Consider the following 20,816-nt stretch of genomic DNA (forward strand, 5'->3'; position numbering starts at 1 on the left):
ATTAGCTGTAACTGAGCTATCAGATCTTGTTATTGTTCATGTGTCTGATGGCCGAGGGGAAACCATAAATAATAAATAAATACATATATACAGTCATACAACTAATAGTAAAGCTAATAGGCGTTAAATAATAGTTCTTATGTTTTTTTAATCAAATATTGTCTTGTTTGGGCAAAGAGAGCTATCAAATTAAATAATCAAAAGATTTCAGGTCATGAATTCCGGAATGACATGGAAGTGCAGGGTTTAACAGGGACAGGGACTTGGATTGTATAAACTGTAAGGCAAGCAGGAGGTCCATTGTGTTCTTCACTGTGTTCCTCTGCAGCTCTGCACATGGCGGTGTGCACTCGGACTTGGCAAAAGTGACAGCAGTAGATGGGCATAAGTCAAAGAGCAGGTAAAGAAATATAATTTGTGAATTAAACTCACAGTGCAGGACAAACAGCATAATTTGTCCCCTTTCTGCTACAAGCTGGACTTGGGGGTTGGATATGTAAATCGAGTCTGTCTGCCTTCCCCCTTCAGACACTGCTTGCACCCCCCTACACACACACACACACACACACACACACACACACACACACACACACACACACACCGGCACACATTCTCATTCATGCAGTGCAGTGCAGAAGAGGGTTGAACCTAGACAGCTGGTCCCCCCCCCCCCCAACACACACACACACACACACACACACACACACACACACACACACACACACACACACACACACACGTGTGTGGAACTGATGCATTTTTTGGAGGCACCCTCACTATCTCTCTCCCTCAGCACACCTTTTGTGTTGTTCTTCTGCCCCCTCCCTCTCGAGCCGAGTCTCCCCTAAGTCCTACAGTATGTGTGCAAAGTGGGGTTAGTGTGCGAGCTGAAGGCGACCCGTGCGAGATGCTGCTGATGCTACAGCTGTTTGGACTCCATGTCTCCTTCAGGGCCCTCTGAAGAAGACAAGACTGCACTCGTTGTGAAGAACTTCAGCACGGCACCCTGAGGAGCCCACAGCTTCCACTCACCAGTCCTCATTTCCTCTTCAGCCAGCATCATTTTCCTCATCTGTGGGATTAATTTTAAAGCAAGAAAAACAATGACCGCCCAGCTGCACCGGGCGCTTGCGCCGTTCTTTTTCTTGGGAGTGTTACTGTCTGCAGTGGAAAGCAAAGGAACTTTCTATGGAGGCCATGTCAACCCTTTCTATGGACACAGATACAACTTGTACAAGGCTGGAATCAACCCCCAGTATGCCCCAAACAAGCCTATGACTCGCCACAAGTAAGTGCTCTCCTTTGGATGTCCTATTCTACATATCCTGAGTTATTATTGCCAAATGGACCCCCGCCCCACTGTTGCTCCACCAGGTGACTTTGATTGTTTCTTTGCAGAAACATGCTTTTAGTTAGGGCATCAGCTTTGTAATTGACCCTTGTTTCTGACCCTTTTTCATACTTTAAACCATCTGTAGTTGAGGTTCGATGTTTGACAGAGGAAGAATGACATAATGGGCTCTGAACAGAAAAGCTTGGTTTGCTCTTTTTGGTGCATGATGTGATGGCAAGTGTATTGATTGTTTGTGCAGTGAAAAAAGGAGCTTCATTAGAAGACTTAGCGGAACAGCTGGACACCCACTGTCAGAGGGGACTGGTGATCGCCAATCAATAACATCTTTGGACCTGCGTTACTTCTCTTGCATCAATAAAACGAGGCAAAGGATGTTCTGTTTCTGATCAGAGATGTGTCATAAATGTAACATTCTGGCCTGATGTGTTGTTGGCGGTCACAGCACATGAGCAGAAAGGAATAACAAACCCTCGTTTTTAAAAGTCATGAAGCTGTGATCTGAAACAGAACCGTGATATATGTTATTTCTGGATAGAGATAGCTGATGTTTGGCCTGCAGGGCTTTCATTTTTTCCCTCCCCTTTCCTGTCTCTTTTGCTTGGCTTCCCCTGGGAGCTGTTATGGCTTTGGACAGCTCCCTAGCTACCTGCTGCTTCACTCAAACTGTCACAAAATACTGCCCAAGTCTGCCATTTCCACTCACCTCTTACAAAATAAGATGCCCCAACATCCCACACCCACAAGAGAGCACAGTTGATTTAGTCCCAACTTTCTTTAGTCTATTCTGTATTTTTTTTTTCTGGAATGGGCATATTATGTTAAAATATCAACAACAACAAATAATCCAATAAACCAACTAAATAATCTAGATTGACAAACACTGGCAATCCTAAAATCAGGTTTACTTCCTCTCGTGTGTTCTAAATGAAAAGTCAGGTATGAACAATTCATAACTTGTGACCAAAATGTATTACAACTGGAGTAGAAAACCTTTAGTATATCTCCTTCCAGCAGACTTCAATCAAATCTTTTGCCACCATTGAAGTCGCCTGTTGACCAAAGAGTGAAAGTTACAGCATTTTTACATTGGTTATGGAATTAATTTTGATACGGACATTGGTCGGATACCATAGCTATGTTTGCTTAAATTGCATTGATCATTATTGTTGAGTTTGTTTAAGGCTGTCATGAAAGCCTCTCTGCAGGCAAGTATGACATGTATGAAAAAAAGCCTTTTGAGGTAAGTATATAAATAAAGAGAAGGAAGCGATAGATATAGAAAAAATACTGAAAACAACAGATCCCATCCTCGAAACAAAAATGCAACTGTAATAGTTTCAAATAGACTGTCAATATGTTAGTATTAAATCCAAATCAGATACACATAAACACATAAGAGGTTAACTTCTGTAAAGTGGTGTTTACACATTGGATGATGGTAAATGGCGATGCGGCAATTTGCTGTGCTCCGAAAACCGAACACAAACCCTGGTCATCTGTCACTTATCCAAAAAGAACCTCTAAAACCGTGTGGACCAGATATAAATTAGACATGTTCAACTGTTTAGTGCCGGCCTTTAAAACGCCTTTCACCTGGTAAAGAACTGCAGCCTCTGTGATGATACTGTGTTAAAAGGGAACTGCACTTTTTTTGGAATTTTGCCTATCACCCACAATCATAACTCTAATTTGTAATAATCGGCTCGTTCTAGGTGGCTAGCATTGCAGCTAATGGGAGCAATCCATTCTGCCTCTAAATCACTTTAAAAATGAGCCCAAAAACCGCCAACATTACTTAAATTATGTTCCGTAACCTGTATAATAACTAAACTATAGAGACATTGTTATTGTAAGAGCAAACACTCAGTAACTCTTTTTCTAGCATAGTAAGCTAACTTTTGCGTCAACAGCTGAATGGCTTTTGTGTTTATAAGGCACAATACACTGCGATTGGACACCAATTTGTACTGACTGAAAAACATCAACAATCATATTACACTATCTGTAAAGTATTAGACCACATTTCATGTTTTGTTTGTACACAGCTAGCTTGACAGTGTATGTAGTTGTACTAACAAGCATGATGTTATGCATGTATCATGATCAAAATTATAGTGACTTACTCGATGGACACCTGTCTGTCTGGTCAAGCTGGCCAAGGACGGGTTTTTTTCAGTTTATTTAGGGCAGTCCTTCTCAAATACTGGGGCGGGATCTCCTGGGGGGGGGCAATGCCAGGGGGGCACGTGTGACCTCGGAGAACATGCTTTTTTTGCCGCACGAATAAGATGAAGAATATGATGAAGTGTAGCACTTGGCTTCACTGTCACCACAGTGGGAGACGAGGAAAGACCTGTGTGTTGTTTCCTTTAATGTTAATAAACGTGCAGTGTTACGCAGAGGTATAGTTATAACAATTTTATAGACACATTATAATTTTTTCAGTGACGGTGGAGAGTGGGGGGGAGGGGGGTTGCGCAAAACATTTTTTTGGAGTATAATAGAAAATATTTGAGAAGCACTGATTTAGGGTAAGCACTACATTTCTGTCGGCATAGCTTGTCTTCAAGCTCCACATTTACAGTCAAGTCACGGCGACCTCACAATGTTTCACTCTCTCTTCATGCTGCCTTCTATAAGCAGCCGTTCATCCTCAGGTTCAGGTTAAAAAAGATAAGGTTGTGAATCCTTATTTGTCCATAAATAGTCGTCTTCGTTTTCTGTTACCAAGTCTGCCGTGATTACAACACATACAAGCGTTGTTGTCTTGATTGATTGCCGCGCATGCTGAAAATGAGCAAAATAGGTACCGTAAATAATAAATGTTATAAATGTGCCTTTTACTACTTTATACATATATACTTAGAGCATGTATTGATATTTTTATTGCTTCATTTGTAGTGCAATAATGTTCATTGTCATTTCTGTGTTATTAATATTTACTTCATTAACTGCTTCTCTGCTATCACTTTTACCATCATATTTGTACATATCATATTTGCTGATGTTGTTCTGTTGTTGTCTCTCTGTCTTATCCCCCTCTTGTTCCCGCAATTTCCCCCCTATCTTCTTTTTTACTCTTTCTATCCCCTTCTGCTCCAGTTCGGCTGCGCCAAACATTAATATAAATCCATTTAATAAAGTGAAATACAAATAAGGCAACAAAAGAAGTACCGGTATCCTACACTTCTCTCTCGTAAAGTAAATCTGTACCGCATTAACATCAACAATATGATTTTCCTGAGTAGCTAAACAGGACATGTTAAAACAAATAAATAAGAAATATATACTTACAGTGTGTGTATAAAACCTCAATGGAGGTGTTTGGATGTTTTTTTTTTAACTTTTATAGGCAGAACAGAGCAACTCTCATTAGCTCCATTGTAAGCGAACTTGAGATCGGATTTAGTTGATATTTACAATGCATAAAAAAAAGAAAAACATACGTGTTCTTGTCTTTCATTAGGATCGTAAATGATAGGCAGAATTCCCAAAAAAGTGCAGTTCCCCTTCAACACCGCTATAATCTGCCAATCACATTTTCCTCCCAGACCCACATGGTTTGAACACGGTAACGTCACGGAGGGGGCAGACTTAAACACGGACGCATCACAATCTCATCAAGGAACAACATGGAGGCATGGCTGATGCCAGTGGCGGGCCGTGCGTTTCCCACCAAGGCCGTCAGTGATGTCCGACTTCAAAGATTACCTGTCAAAATACCATAATTGATGTCACCACATGACCATTGCTGGAGAAATACTATACAGGAACACATTTACACCCTACTGTTCATTGAATAACATCAACAGTGTACAAAACCGGTTATTTTCTGGCGCATTTAAAATTCAATTAAAACACATCAGCAATTAAAACATATCTATGTGGTACAGTCAAAATAAAAATTGCAAAAAACATATTAAAAGTGAAAAAAAAAAATATTTGAACTCATAATTAGTAGGACCTGGTTGACACCGTATAAGCCAGTGGTACCCCTCGTAGTCGGCCTTATTCGAGTGGAAATGGCGAGCATTTCCCCATTTCATGGCCAGAGCAGCTGGACTAGCTTCCTGGGTTGGCCGACATCATCTCACAAGATGTAGTTTCTCTTTAAATATCCTTCTTGGAAATGGTCTTGCAAATTTATATCTGCCACCTAATCAACGTTTTGTTCTCCTTCTCTGCTATCCCGGTCTGGCTACGGCACAACACTTTCTGCTAAATTGAAACTTGTGAATGGATACTCACTTTGGAATGACAATCACAGTCTTGTTAACATCAGGCTACTTGGATAGGCTACTGTCAACAACTTGTGATCTGATTGGCTATCGCAACTGTCTCTCAACTCTATGTGTTCTCAAATTCATCCGCTAACGATCCCGGTAAGTATCCAATCACAGGACACATAAATGTCACGTTCAACGTGAGGCCATCTAGAAGGCCTTACTGACAACTTGTGATCTGATTGGCTATCGCAACTGTCTATCAACTGTATGTCCCCGTTCACTTACAGTGCACGGACGCCTGCATTGTTGATTCTGAAGGCTCTAGGCAGATTTGGTACAGCATGGCAACATAAGATAGCTGAATTCTGATTGGATAAAACCTCTATAACCTAAAAACAACAGCACTTGAATGAGCATAATATGACATGAAGAGAAGATGAATACTTTTAGATATTTAGGGAAAGTAACTTAAAAAAATAATTTTATTTTTAATTATTGTCATGATTTCTGGTTATGTTAGGCCAGCAGATAAGGCCTTGCTGGCCCTGATGGCACACCACTGGTTGATGCGGAGTAGAGGGTGGAGGACTCTGGAGATCTGTGGTACTACTCACCAATGTGCGTTGGCGCCGTGTTCAAAACGTGTGGAGAAAAGCAGGAAGGTCATTAAACAAAACAATGTTGTTAAGTTCATGGTCATTTATGCAGCTCGTACATGTACCTCAAATGGGAACTGCACTTTCTTAAATTGTTGCCTATCATTCACAGTCCTTATGTAAGACAAGAACACATGTGTGTTTCTTTTTTTAATGTATTCTAAATATTAAATAAATATGGTGAGTCGCTCAATTCTGCCTGTAAAGTCCTGAAAAAACATCCAAACACCTCCATTAGGGTTATATATACATAATGTAAGTAAATATGTAATGTATAATAACATTTAATATTTACATATTTTTATCATTTTAAGCATACGCGGCCACCACAGAACAGCACCGCCATAAACAGTCCGCCAAACCCCACCGCCGTTCTGTTGCGGCTCCGTCGTGTAGCGAAATAGCGCAGACTTGTCAGAGATCCTGCCAATCTGTGTGCAGTCACGTGGTAAGTGAAGTTGTAAGAAGGTGAACCACAAACAGTTTATTCTGTCCTTCCAGAGGAGCAGAAGCAAATCAACTCGGTCCTGCCATTAATAACAGGTGCTAAACGACAACAATGACGACAGTTTTGCCTCAAAAACAACTTTTTTTTGTAGCAAGCAAGAATAAAAAAGTACCATCATCATCAAGAAGATGAAATTACATCTGAAAACTTTTGACAAGTTGACTTAGTGTCCCTTCCCGTCCGTCAGGACGTTTGAAAGTGAAAAATACGATCGGCCTACAACATTGAGTATTTTATTTTGAAATTAAACCGGATAATTCATTTTGTGTTTGTGCATGACTTCCTGTCCAACACAAGCAGATCTATCCATCCATCCATCCATCTTCTTCCGCCTATCCGAGGTTGGATCGCGGGGGCAGCAGCCTAAGCAGGGAAGCCCAGACTCCCTCTCCCCAGCCACTTCGTCCAGCTCCTCCCAGGGGATCCCGAGGCGTTCCTTGGCCAGCCGGGAGACATAGTCTTCCCAACGTGTCCTGGGTCTTCCCCGTGGCCTCCTACCGGACGGACGTGACCGAAACACCTCCCTAGGGAGGCGTTCGGGTGGCATCCTGACCAGTTGCCCGAACCACCTCATCTGGCACCTCTCGATGTGGAGGAGAAGCGGCTTTAGTTTGAGCTCCTCCTGGATGGCAGAGCTTCTCACCCTATCTCTAAGGGAGAGCCCCGCCACCCGGCGGAGGAAGCTCATTTCGGCCGCTTGTACCTGTGATCTTGACCTTTCGGTCATAACCCAAAGTTAATGACCATAGGTGAGGATGAAAATGTAGATCGACCGTTAAATTGAGAGCTTTGCCTTCCGGCTCAGCTCCTTCTTCACCACAACGGATCGATACTGCGTCTGCATTACTGAAGACGCCACACCGATCCGCCTGTCGATCTCACGATCCACTCATTCCCTCACAAGACTCCTAGGTACTTGAACTCCTCCACTTGGGGCAAGATCTCCTCTCCAACCCGGAGATGGCACTCCATCCTTTTCCGGGCGAGAACCATGGACTCGGACTTGGAGGTGCTTATTCCCATCCCAGTCGCTTCATACTCGGCTGCGAACCGATCCAGTGAGAGCTGAAGATCTTGGCCAGATGAAATCTTCAGGACCACATCATCTGCAAAAAGTAGAGACCTAATCCTGCAGCCACCAAACCAGATACCCTCAACGCCTTGACTGCGCCTAGAAATTCTGTCCATAAAAGTTATGAACAGAATCGGTGACAAGCAGATCTTAGCTAAATTAAACAGATTTGTTGTGACATCCAGCAAGTATAGAAGCTCGGCGTATTAGTGCTGCAATGCAGTCGATAGAGTCATGGAGCTGGCTTGCAAAAAAAGCTCCAGATTTGTCTTGTTACTTTTCAATATGCATTTTGAAACAGTCCAGTATTTGTTTTTTAATTATTAGGTTTTTCATTTTCAAGTTATTTCAGTGACCATTGTGCTTTTTTTATTTCTTCCACAAAAGGCTACCAAGAATGTTATCCACGTGTGTAAATATAGTTGTGTTGCTATATATTAGTCAGTAGGTGATGGTGACGCGTCTAATTATAGCCTTTATTAAAGAACTACTGACCTACCTTGTCCATAGTTAGACCCTAAGGACACATTCGAGCAACTCCAAAAATATATGAACTCTGTTGCTGTCAAGCTGATGAGTCACTGGGTAGAGACATTTAGATAACTCATCTATTTGTATATAAGGGAATGCCTCAAATGTGAATAAATACATTGCTTGTATATGTGTATTCTGGTAAATAGCTGTAGCTTGTTACTTTTAAATGTAAAACCCTGCTACCGTATTTTCCGCACCATAAGCCGCCCCGTGTTATTAGCCGCACTTTCAATGAATGGCATATTTCAAAACTTTGTTTACCTATTAGCCCCCCCGTGTTATTAGCCGCACCTACGCTGCGCTAAAGGGAATGTCAAAAAAACAGTCAAATAGGTCAGTAAAACTTTAATAATATATTACAAACCAGCGTTCTAACAACTCTGTTCACTCCCAAAATGTAATGTGCAAATGTGCAATCACAAAAATAGTAACACTCAAAATAGTGCAGAGCAATAGCAACATCAATAACTCAACGTTGCTCGAACGTTAATGTCACACAACACACAAAATAAACATTTAAAGCTCACGTTCTGAAGTTATTACTCATCCACAAATCCCTCGAATTCTTCTTCTTCTTCGGTGTGCTTCACTTGTTTTTTGACACCATCTGTGATGTGGACGCGCATGCAGTCGTAGATCAACAGGGACGGAGCTGCGTGAAAAAAGTCACCCGGTCTCTTCGCTCATCTTTTCTTCATCCATCCATCCCTTCGAGTTAGCTTTTATGATGACGCCGGCTGGAAAGTTCTCTTTTGGCAAGGTCTTCCTTTTGAATATCACCATGGATGGAAGTTTCTGGCCGTTAGCATGGCAAGCTAACGGATATTCACCGTACGTGCTCGTTGTATCCACAGTGCGGTTCACAGGAATATCAAAAGTCAGTGGAACCTTGTACGCGTGTCTCTTAGTAGGAGCCATTTTGTGGTCTTTACAGAAACACACAAATGAAATGAAATATCCGCGCGCTTCTTCTTCTACGGGGGCGGGTGCTCACCTTGGCGGTTGCTTACAGTAGAAGAAGAAGCGCTTCCTCTTCTATGGGGGCGGTTGCTTACCGTAGAAGAAGAAGCGCTTCCTCTTCTACGGGGGAAAAAGATGGCGGCTGTTTACCGTAGTTGCGAGACCTAAACTTTATGAAAATAAATATTAATATTAATCCATATATAAAGCGCACCGGGTTATAAGCCGCACTGTCAGCTTTTGAGAAAATTTGTGGTTTTTAGGTGTGGCTTATGGTGCGGAAAATACGGTAAATGTATTCCAAAGACTTGTTGCTGGAAAACAGCATTATAAGTGAATTTAATGTACATCTGCAAAGCTGCATGTCACAAAGGACTAGCGCAGGATTATACATGTATGTCACAAGCACAAGACTAGTTATGACACGCTAGCGTACCAAAGTACACAACAGGTGGAACATGATTCCCTGGTTGTGTTGTGTGTGGATGTTGTGCATCCATTAGGATCCCAGTAAATGCTGCATGCCATCCCTGATTAGGTCAGAGATACATCCAAGGGCTTTTCAATGATAGATGGGAAATAGGTCAGGGGGTTAAAGGCCATTGAGTTGGTAAAGGTCAAAGGTCATGGTCTGTTGTTGTAAGTTTGTGCTGGGTGTCCGGCGGAGAGCAAGAATGGAAACAGTCTCCAGCATGGGGTTGGTAAACTCTCTGGCTAGCCTCACACAACATGTTCATCCAACTTTCTACTTTCACTGATATTTGTGTGGGTAAAACATGTCTTGGATTTCTATGGGAGTACACAAGGAATTATGTTTGCTGTTTATTAATGGTGATAAGTTGTGCTTATTTGCCAACATCACATTGTCATGACTGGGTCTATGGCGTGGTTTGTTCTCCCAGAAGGCAACGGAAAATTGGCGCGTGCAAGACGTGAATTTAAATACATGTTTAAATTTAACAATAAAAAAAAGGAATAAACAAAAGGCGCTCACAGCGGAGGTAAAAAACTTGACTAGGAAAACAAAAGGCGCGCACAAAGGCGGAAATACAAAACTTGGTAATAAACACAAAACTTGCACAAATGCATAAACTATGAACAATTAAACAAAAACACTAACTGTGGCATAAATGAACAAAACTTACTTGGCAAAGAACTGTGACATGACATGAAGCAGAGTGTTGAAATAGTGTGAGGACGCCAGGACGAACAACAGAAACAGACAGATTTAAATAGTGACGTGATCAGTGAAAACAGGTGCGTGACTCGAGATGTGAAACAGGTGCGTGACAAGACAGGTGAAAACTAATGGGTGACCATGGAAACCAAACCAAACAAGGAAGTGCAACCAGGAACTAGAGAGTCCAAAAAACAAACACATGGCCAAAACAAAAACATGAACAGACATGACACACATTGAATCCCCACATTCTGAGGGTTTCTATAAGTGTGGGAAACGTACCATCTTATTACTGAAGGCCTTCACGTATGCTTCCTTCACACATCAATATGTGGCTCACAGCTCATCTTTACATCAACAAACAAGGAGCTAAAGTGTAGATCCATGCACTGCAGCAATGTAGCCAGGAAAGTTTTTGTTCACTTTGATCGGGGCCAGGCTAATATTTCCCCTCCCTGCAGTTGTTATAATTAAACTCCTCACTTGTTCACAGTATGTTTATATTTTGCCTGCAACCGACATGAAAGAGGTCGCCTTCTCCTCTAACAGTCAACACTAAGGGCCTGATCTACTAAAGGTTTGTGTGTATTGAAACACATGCAAACTTGATAGCGCACACAAAGCTGATCTACTAAGGTCATGTGCAGAGGACTGCATCTCTTAAATTAGTAAAATACAGAAAAAAAAATAATTTAGCACGTCTGTCTTCATGTAAATGTAGAATATATGCTGATTATTAAAACGCCTGTAAGACTGGGAAGAGATGCAAATATATGAAAAAGTGATTTATCAAGACTAAAACTGTCATGCGACCATTGTTTTGTGTCTATAATTAACATGTCTGGAATGTGCATGCAAACTGGCACAGTTAGACAGAAATGGCTGTGAGAAAGGAGGCGATCGCCCTGCAAAGACAGACGACGGAGAGATAATCCTCCATCCATGAGGGTGTCAAAATATTTAGACTGTGAGAAATAAATATGTCAGACATATTGTCAATTTGGCAATATTGTTTTATAATTTTATAGTTGCTGTATAACTTAAGTGGTTGATTAAAACAAACTCAATTGATTTGTTTTGGTGTCTGCTGGCACTGTTTTTAACAGTGTTTTTTAATATCTTGCAATATGCATTCTTTGCATCTGAATCATTCCAGACGCACCATCACAACACCAGCCGCCTGCCCCAGAGCGCACCTTCGGCGTGCTAAAAAGAGAAGATATTTTAACCATTAACCTGCTTTGAAAAGGTTTTATTATAGTTTTTATACGAAATACTATATTGTGAAAATTGTTGTGAATTAAGAATCGGGTTGAATTGAAAATTGATTTTGAATTGAATCGAACCTAGTTTTAATTTTAGGTTTTAATATTAGGTCATGCTACTTGACTAACTTATTGATTGACTTTGCTGAAATACCTGCAGATGATGCCTGATGTCATTTTATGTTATATTAAAGATTTTCGTTTACCATGTAAAAAAAAAAAAGTTAAACCCATACAACATTTTTCTAAACGATGTCTCGATAATTTGGTGTGATTGGCAAGTGCTGTGTTGTTTTATTTAGTTCCTCACCAAGAATCCCAAGCATTACACCGATTTGAGTTTCACTCCCACAGCAAACACAAAGCATTAAGCATAATAAGCAAGTCCAATTTGAATTATTTGTTGTAGAAACGCTCCGAATTGTTCTTACACTAAGAAGATTATGTACTTTGCCAAATGCCTGAGGATAGAAAAAAAAAGTCACCGGTGTGGTTAAGCATTATACTGTACAGCTGCAGAGTGTACAAATAGGAACTTTTTAGGGCTCATATGAAATTTGATCATGCAAATGTGTCCAGAGTGGCATTAAAGATACACAAGATATCATTGTTGTTACAATAATTACAGGCATTTAATCATATGGGCACCTATTTTCCCATTTGCACTTAAGTGTTTTTTTACAAACTTGAAATTATGCATGTTTCAATCATTCGTGTTCTTCTATCCAGCCTGCGGAAACGCCCACCCCGCCTAAGTGAGGCAAAAGTGAGGCGGACTTTGCCATAATTACAACAACATGAAGCACTTTTTAAAACAATTCCACAAACACTTCAAAGTGATCACTGTCGCAGAAACATGGATTGATGATCTTGAAGGATATGAGCTAAATTATATCAACAGAACCAACAAAAACAGAAGGGGAATAGCAGTATATGTGATGAAGAACCTGAATTACAAAGTGGTAAAAACATGTAATTTGCTATGGATAATATCTTAGAATGTATAACCATTGCAATATGTCAGGAAAACAAGAAAAAAACATATGAATCAGTTGTATATGTAGATCATCCTACATTATGTATTGACACATTTGAAGACTGGGTCAAGGCAAATTTGATTGACATTGGTCAAAAAATCATTTTTCTTATGTGTTGACTTCAATATTGACTTATTGAACCCTAACAAGCAAATGTCCATTGATGACTTCATTGATACAATGTACAGCATCAGTTTATATCCTAAATTCACAAAGCCAAGCAGAATCGCAGAACACTGTGCCACGCTTATTGATAATATTTTTACAAATGATTTTGATAATAACACTACATGTGGTCACTTATAACCGACGTGAATGATCATCTGCCAGTTTTCACAATCAATGATGGAAAATACAAGAAGTGAAAAATGACAAAAATACTATATATTATGAAGACTATGCACAGAGAAGAGGTTCATTGCTTTAGAAAATGAGCTAGAAAAACAGAATTGGGACAATGTGTACGATAAAAATGATGTTGATAAAGCATATAGTAAATGTTCATACATGTTCTTAATGCTTTATGACAAACATTATCCATGGAAACAACTCAGTAGTTGGAATGAGAAGAAGAACAATCAACTATGGATGACAAAAGGATTAAAAAATGCTTGTAATAAGAAGAATACATTATATAGATAATTTATAAACCTAAAAACTACAGAGGCAGAAAATAAGTTCACAAAGTATAAAAACAAGCTAACTAACATACTACGGATGTGTAGAAAAAATATTGCAGTCAATTATTAGACAGGAACAAAAACAATATGAGAGCAACATGGGGCATCCTCAATAGCATCATTAAAGATGGCCCTAAGAGGGATTAACCCCAATAATTCTCAAACGGAAATATAAATAATAACAACATGAAGGAAGTAGTTGAAAGTTTCAAAAACTATTTCGTAAATATTGAACCAAAATTAGAGGAAATGATTCCAGACCCAGTTTCAACTGAGGACTTCAATGACATCATAGATAGAAATCCCAAATCAATTTTCCTCATGAAAGTGACACAATAGGAAATAGTTAAAATCGTGAAAGAATGCAAATCCAAGACTTCAATTGATTGTAATGGAATTTATATTGAAACAATAAAAAAGGTTATTGAAGAGATCTCAGGACCATTAATGTATATTAGTAACCTGTCATTTAAAACAGGCAAATTCCCAAACAAAATGAAAATAGCTAAAGTTGCACCAATTTATAAGACTGGAGACGAACACCAATTTACAATGTATAGACCTGTTTCTAGCAGCACGGTGGCAGAGGGGTTAGTGCGTCTGCCTCACAATACGAAGGTCCTGAGTAGTCGTGAGTTCAATCCCGGCCTCGGGAGCTTTCTGTGTGGAGTTTGCATGTTCTCCCCGTGACTGCGTGGGTTCCCTCCGGGTACTCCGGCTTCCTCCCACCGCCAAAGACATGCACCTGGGGATAGGTTGATTGGCAACACTAAATTGGCCCTAGTGTGTGAATGTGAGTGTGAATGTTGTCTGTCTATCTGTGTTGGCCCTGCGATGAGGTGGCGACTTGTCCAGGGTGTACCCCGCCTTCCGCCCGATTGTAGCTGAGATAGGCTCCAGCGCCCCCCGCGACCCCGAAGGGAATAAGCGGTAGAAAATGGATGGATGGATGGATGGACCTGTTTCTTTACTTCCACAATTTTCTAAAAATAATTGAAAAACTGTTCAATAACGGATTGGACAATTTCATGAACAAAAATAGAATACTTGCTGAGAACCACTATGGATACAGAGCTAATATTTCAACTTTGATGGCTTTAATCGAAATTACAGAAGAAATTACCAATGCAATAGATGGTAAAAAATGTGCAGCAGGAGTGTTGATGGATCTAACTAAAGCATTTGACACAATAACTCACAATACTTTAATCAAAGATTTGGAACGGTATGGCATCAGAGGGTTGGTCTTAAACTGGATAAGAAGTTACTTAACCAACAGGAAACAATACGTGAAGCTAGGCGAACACACATCTACAACGTTAAATATATCCTGTGGTGTACCCCAGGAGCCATCAATACTGGGACCAAAATCTTTATATAAACGACATTTGTGAAGTTAGAAAAGACTTAAAGTTAGTACTATTCGCAGAACATACAACAGCGTTTTGTTCAGGAGAGAACACACAGAAGCTGATACAAATAACAGAAGCAATGAACAAATTAAAAAGATGGTTTGACAAAAACAGACTTTTTGGATTTCAGTAAAAGTAAAATAATGCTATATGGTAACAGTAGAAGAGAAAGTCAAACATAAATACTAATAGACTTTGAAAGAGTAAATTCAATCAAATTTCTCGGTGTAATGATTGAGAGACTATTCAAACTCAAAGTGTTTACCAAGTACAAAGAAGAAGAACAATGATAAACATGCTGAACTCAATGATACTTTTATCCCTCTCACTATATGAAAAACAACTTATTTAACTATATATTATTTATTTGTTTATTGAATGTTATTATTTATGGAGTATATTGTGAATAAATTGAGAACAGGAAGTGAACAAAAGTGTTAGAAATTGCTATGTAATGGAAAAGTGGTAAGATTAAATAAGCTCTGCTTCTTCCTACTCCTTCTCAAACATGTTAAAAAGAGAAACTGGAAATGTTGGTGTATCATGTTGTATGTATGCATGTTCGAAATAAACTCAAACCATAACCATGTAAGGAGTACTGTTTGGTTATGGTTGTGGGTTAAGTTCATTTTGAACATGCACACAGTTTCTCATTATAACGTGTCTAAAAAAATAGTAGGAAGTAGCTAATCTTATTTAGGCCTATACCCCTTTTCATAGCAATTGCTTACACTTTTGTTCACTTTCTTTTCTCAATTTATTCACAATATACTCCATAATAAAGTTTTCGAAAAAAAAAAGTTCAATAAGTTGCTATTCATGTAATGAGATGAATAAGCGTATTTCCTTTTTTAAATAAAGTTTAAAATGCTTATCAGATTTCTTATTCCTTGTACTTTCAAAACACTTTGAGTTTGAATAGGATCACAGTAGTACTTTGTTTGACTTTTTTGCTTAATCCATTCCATATTTTAATTCCACTCACTAAAATGCTGAAGGTCTTACAGTGCATCCAGAAAGTATTCACAGTGCTTAACCTTTTCTAAAAAAAAATATAATACAGCCTTATTTTAAAATGGAATACATTCATTTTTGTCCTCAAAATGCTGCATACAATACCTCATAATGACAATGCTCTCTCTGTGCTGGTACCTTGCCGTGGTGGAGAGTCTTGCGTGTCTCAATGACCCTTGAAAGCTATACCGGCGGGGGATCACACCCCTGGCAGGTTTAACCATGCCGGGCAGGTTTCGGGGATAGAGGCCAGACAAAAGTCAGCACCCGGTCCTCCAGGTTGGGGGTTGGGCGTGTGGTTAACAACCCCGCCCCGTAAAAAAGCATCATGTTACAGAAACGACGAGAAGGAGCCATTCCGGTACACTGCGGCGGAGAAGAGAGGGCGCATCCTTGGATGCATCTATGACGGAGCCGGGTGAAATCCAGCAGGAAGCCCGACCCCTGACGACCCCGATCTTCGAAACCAAAACCAACACCAGAGTAGGTACCTGGAACGTGCGAACACTGTTCCAGTGTGGGCGCATGGACCAGGTGCTGAAGACTATGAGGGACTATCGCCTGGACATCTTAGGCGTTAGTGAAATGAGGTGGACTGGGCAGGGGCGCCTCGTGATTGATGGAGCAACCGTTCTTTTCTCTGGGAAGCAAGACCACCATACCTTTCCAACTGTGCGGCGCAAGCGCTAGTGGGATGGAAACCGGTGAATGAGCGCATCATCACAGCAAGGCTCTATACTAGACATGCCAAAGTCACCATCGTGCAAGTCTATGCCCCAACCGAGGCTGCCTCAGAAGAGGACAAGGATGCCTTCTACAGCCAGCTCCAAGCTGTGCTTGATGAGATCCCCAGCTACGACATCAAGATGCTGATTGGAGACCTAAATGCGAAAGTGGATGGCGACAGAAGGGGCCTTAATGCCACAGTGGGACCACACGGGTCTGCAAGCTCTACCAATAACAACGGGGAGAGACTGTTGATGCTAGCCAGCACAAACGGCCTCAGCATTGGCAACACGTTTTTCATGCACAAACAGATCCATAAGATGACATGGGTTTCACCTGGGGGCGGAACCCAAAATGAGCTGGACTACATATGCATAAACACAAGATGGCGTTTGTCACTGCTAGACGTTCGTGCACACAGGGGTGCAGATGTAGGCTCAGATCACTTTCTTGTGGTGGGTAAAATCAGGCTGAAGCTGAAAAAGGTGCAAAAAATGCAGCCCAAGAGACCCTACGCAGTGGAAAAGCTTAAGAACACCAACCTGTCAAAAAGCTACTGTGAGGAGTTGAGGAAGAAGCTTGAGGTACCACCACATCCTTCCATTGAGGAGCAGTGGAGTCTGTTCTCCCGTGCCATCACTGAGACTGCGGAAACAGTTTTAGGCAGAAGAAGGGGCACCAACAAGGAGAGATGGATAACGGAAAAGACCTGGAAATTGATTGACGAAAGGAAGATGGCAAAGATGGAAAGAGAACGGAAGAGGAGGCTCCGATGCTGGAGGATGAAAGACAAGGAGTACAGACGCCTGGACCGGGAAGTAAAAAAGAGCTGCAGGAAAGACAAACGGAGGTGGCTGGAGGAGAAAGCAAAAGAAGCGCAAGAGGCAGCAGAGAAAAACAACACTAAAACACTCTACAGGATTGTGCGGGAGCTAACCAGCTCCAGGAGCAGCTCCGGGGTGCCTGTCAAGAGCAGGGATGGCAGGGCACTCTTAAGCGATGAGGAACAGGAGGCAAGGTGGGTGGAGCACTTCAAAGAGATTCTCAACCAGCCAACACTTCCCACTCCCTTTCTTTTTGATCGGGAAACACCAGCCCCAACTCTGACAGTCACCTCAGAAGAGATAACCAGGACCGAGGTTGCCCAAGCAATCAAGAGCCTCAAGAACAGCAAGGTACCAGGACTCGACGAGGTATCTGCTGAGTTGCTGAAGCACGGTCAAGAGGTGGTCGTGGAGAGCCTCACGCACCTGTTCAATTTGATCTGGCATGTCGAAGAGGTCCCTGCCGACTGGAGACGGGGGGTTATAGTGACGCTGCCAAAGAAGGGAAACCTTGCAGACTGCAACAACTGGCGGGGCATCACACTGCTGTCAATCCCAGGCAAGGTTTTCTGTAGTGTGCTGCTCCAACGCCTAAAAGACGAGGTAGATAACATCTTAAGGGAAGAGCAAGCCGGCTTCCGAAAGGGAAGGTCCTGCGCGGAACAGATCTTCACTCTTCGCAACATCATAGAACAGTGCCAAGAACTCCAGACACCCCTCATCATCAATTACATCGATTTCAAGAAAGCCTTTGACAGTATCCACCGGGAATCACTGTGGCAGATCCTCCAGCTATACGGTATACCATCAAAGTACGTCAACATCTTCAGAGCCCTGTACCATAACTCCACCTGTCGAGTGAAAACCACCAACAGGACAACCGACGACTTTGACATTGTGACCGGGGTAAGACAGGGTTGCATCTTGTCTCCCTTACTGTTCATCATTGTCATAGACTTTGTCATGAGGAAGTCTGTCGTCAGAGCAAACCTCGGCATTAAGTGGGGAGGGGGCAGACTGGCAGATCTGGACTTTGCGGACGACTTGGCTCTGCTTAGCCATTCCTACGCTGCACTCCAAAAATTGACCAACAATCTGCATGAGCAAGGGGAAAAAGTCGGCCTACGTATAAGCCAAGAGAAGACCAAGGCCATGACCGTTGCACAAGACCAAAACGTTCCACTGCTCACCGTAGGCGAACAAGGCATAGAGTACGTTGAGAACTTCACGTATCTTGGAAGCAACATCTCAAACACTGGAGACGCAGAAAAGGATGTACAGACCAGAATCGGAAAAGCTGCAGGAGTCTTCCAACGCCTCCGGAATATCTGGTCATCAAAATCTATCAGTACGTCCACAAAGCTGCGCCTCTATATGTCAGTGGTCATCCCTACAGTGACCTATGCCTGTGAGACATGGATGAAGACATCAACCATTACAAACAAGCTGGATGTCTTCCACCGACGATGCCTCAGATACATCTTGAGGATCTCATGGAGAGACCACATCACCAATGAAGAGGTGATGAGATATAGTCTCTGATATGAGAAGGAGAATGGCTGGACACGTACTCCGACTGCCAAAAGAGAGACCGGCAAGTGTGGCAATGGACTGGGTGCCAGAAGGGGGAAAGAGGAAGAGAGGACGGCCAAAGAAGACGTGGAGATAAACAGCCAAGGAAGACCTGAGAGAGATGGGAGTCAGCTGGCATGGAGCAAGAAGGGACCGGAACAAATGGAGGGGACTCGTCGCCCAATGTTCCAACAGGAATGGGAGGAACTAAGTCTAAGTCTAAGTAATGACAATGTGGAATCATTTTTATTGTTTTTTCCAAATTTAGCAAATATATTACAAATTTTAAAAAACACATTACGTAAGTATTTACAGCCTTTCAATACTTTGTTTATGCACCTTTGACAGCAATTGCCGCCTCAAGTCTTTGAATACAATGCCACAAACTTGGCACACATTTCTTTGGGCAGTTTCACCCATTCCTCTTTGCTCATTTCTCTTTACAGCACTCTCTCAAGCTTCATCGTATTGGATGGAAAGCGTTGGTTTTCAGGATGTCTCTGTACATTGCTGCATTCATCTTAGTCGAGTCAGGGAGGAGACAAAGAACCCGATGGTCACTCTGTCAGAGCTGCATTCCTCTGTGGAGAGAGGAGAACCTTCCAGAAGGACAACTATCTCTGCAGCAATGCACACATCAGGCCTGTATGGTATAGTGGCCAGATGGAAGCCATTTCTTAGTAAAAAAAAGTTTGCCAAAAAGCAGTTGAAATACTCCCAGACCATCCATCCATCCATGTTCTACCGCTTGTCCCTTTTGGGATCACTGGGGGTCTCTCAGAACATGAGAAACAAAATGATCTGGTCTGATGAGACAAAGATTGAACTCTTTGGCGTGAATGCCAGGCATTATGTTTGAAGGAAACCAGGCACCACTCATCACCAGGTCAATGCTCTCCCTGGTGGCAGCATCATGCTGTGGGGATGTTTTTCAGTGGCAGGAATTGGGAGATTAGAGGGAAAGATGAATACAGAAATGTACAGAGACAACCTGGATGGAACTTGGGAGGTGCTGCAAAGAAGAATGGGCAAAATGCCCAAAGATAGGTGTGCCAAGGTTGTGGCATCATATTCACAAAGACTTGAGACTGTAATTGCTGCCAAAGTTGCATTAACAAAGTACTGAGCAAAAGCTGTGCATACTTATGTACATGTGATTTTTGTATTTTAGATTAATTTGCAAAATTTCAAAACGTTTTCTGGGGTAAAATGAATGTATTCCAATTTGGAATAAGGTTGGAACATAACAAAATGAGGAAAAAGTGAAGTGCTGAGAATACTTCCCGAATGCACTGTATGTCAACTATGGTGGCTACCTCCAATGTATTGTTAGCATACGTGCATACAAATGTTTTAAGTTACATTTTTTTCCCTCAGGTTATTTTTTCTCCTTTTTTGGTGAGAATAATTGTTGTACATTCTTGGGTAGCAGGTTATAGTTTGCTTTGTACATAATTTTAGCTGTTTGCAAATGCACCAAATCATTGAATTGTCCTATTTTTGATTGAATGTTCTTGATAGCCAAAGTTTTGTATGTCTGTTGTTACACCCCAAAATTGTGTTTCTTTTACCCTATTTGTATTTGTATTTGACTTTCTCTTCTACTGTTACCGAATAGCATTATTTTAGTTTTACTAAGATTCTAAGATTTGTAGATGTGTGTTCGCTTCTTATATTGCTTCTTGTTGGTTATGCAGCTTCTTACCCAGTTCAAGACCAACCCTCTGATTCCATACCGTTCTAATTTCTTGATTAAGATATGATTAATGGTGTCAAATGTTCTTGTCAGATCCATA

The 20,816-nt window shown here is 41.4% G+C and overlaps 1 protein-coding gene across 2 annotated transcripts in view; it reads left to right on the forward strand.

Moving 5' to 3' along the window:
- Positions 1-328: 328 nt before the first annotated feature.
- Positions 329-20,816, forward strand: part of LOC133653081 (EMILIN-3) — a 47,101-nt gene continuing 26,613 nt past the window's right edge. The window contains exons 1-2 of one of the 2 annotated variants that reach the window (XM_062052086.1): positions 329-400; positions 952-1,288. In XM_062052086.1, coding sequence (XP_061908070.1) covers positions 1,104-1,288 — 185 coding nt within the window. In that variant the 5' untranslated portion in view covers positions 329-400; positions 952-1,103. Of the gene's footprint in view, positions 401-756; positions 1,289-20,816 lie in introns of those variants that run through there. The other variant, XM_062052085.1, reaches the window with a different exon arrangement.

Source organism: Entelurus aequoreus, linkage group LG07 (genome assembly GCF_033978785.1).
Source record: "Entelurus aequoreus isolate RoL-2023_Sb linkage group LG07, RoL_Eaeq_v1.1, whole genome shotgun sequence".
Classification (NCBI taxonomy): domain Eukaryota; kingdom Metazoa; phylum Chordata; class Actinopteri; order Syngnathiformes; family Syngnathidae; genus Entelurus; species Entelurus aequoreus.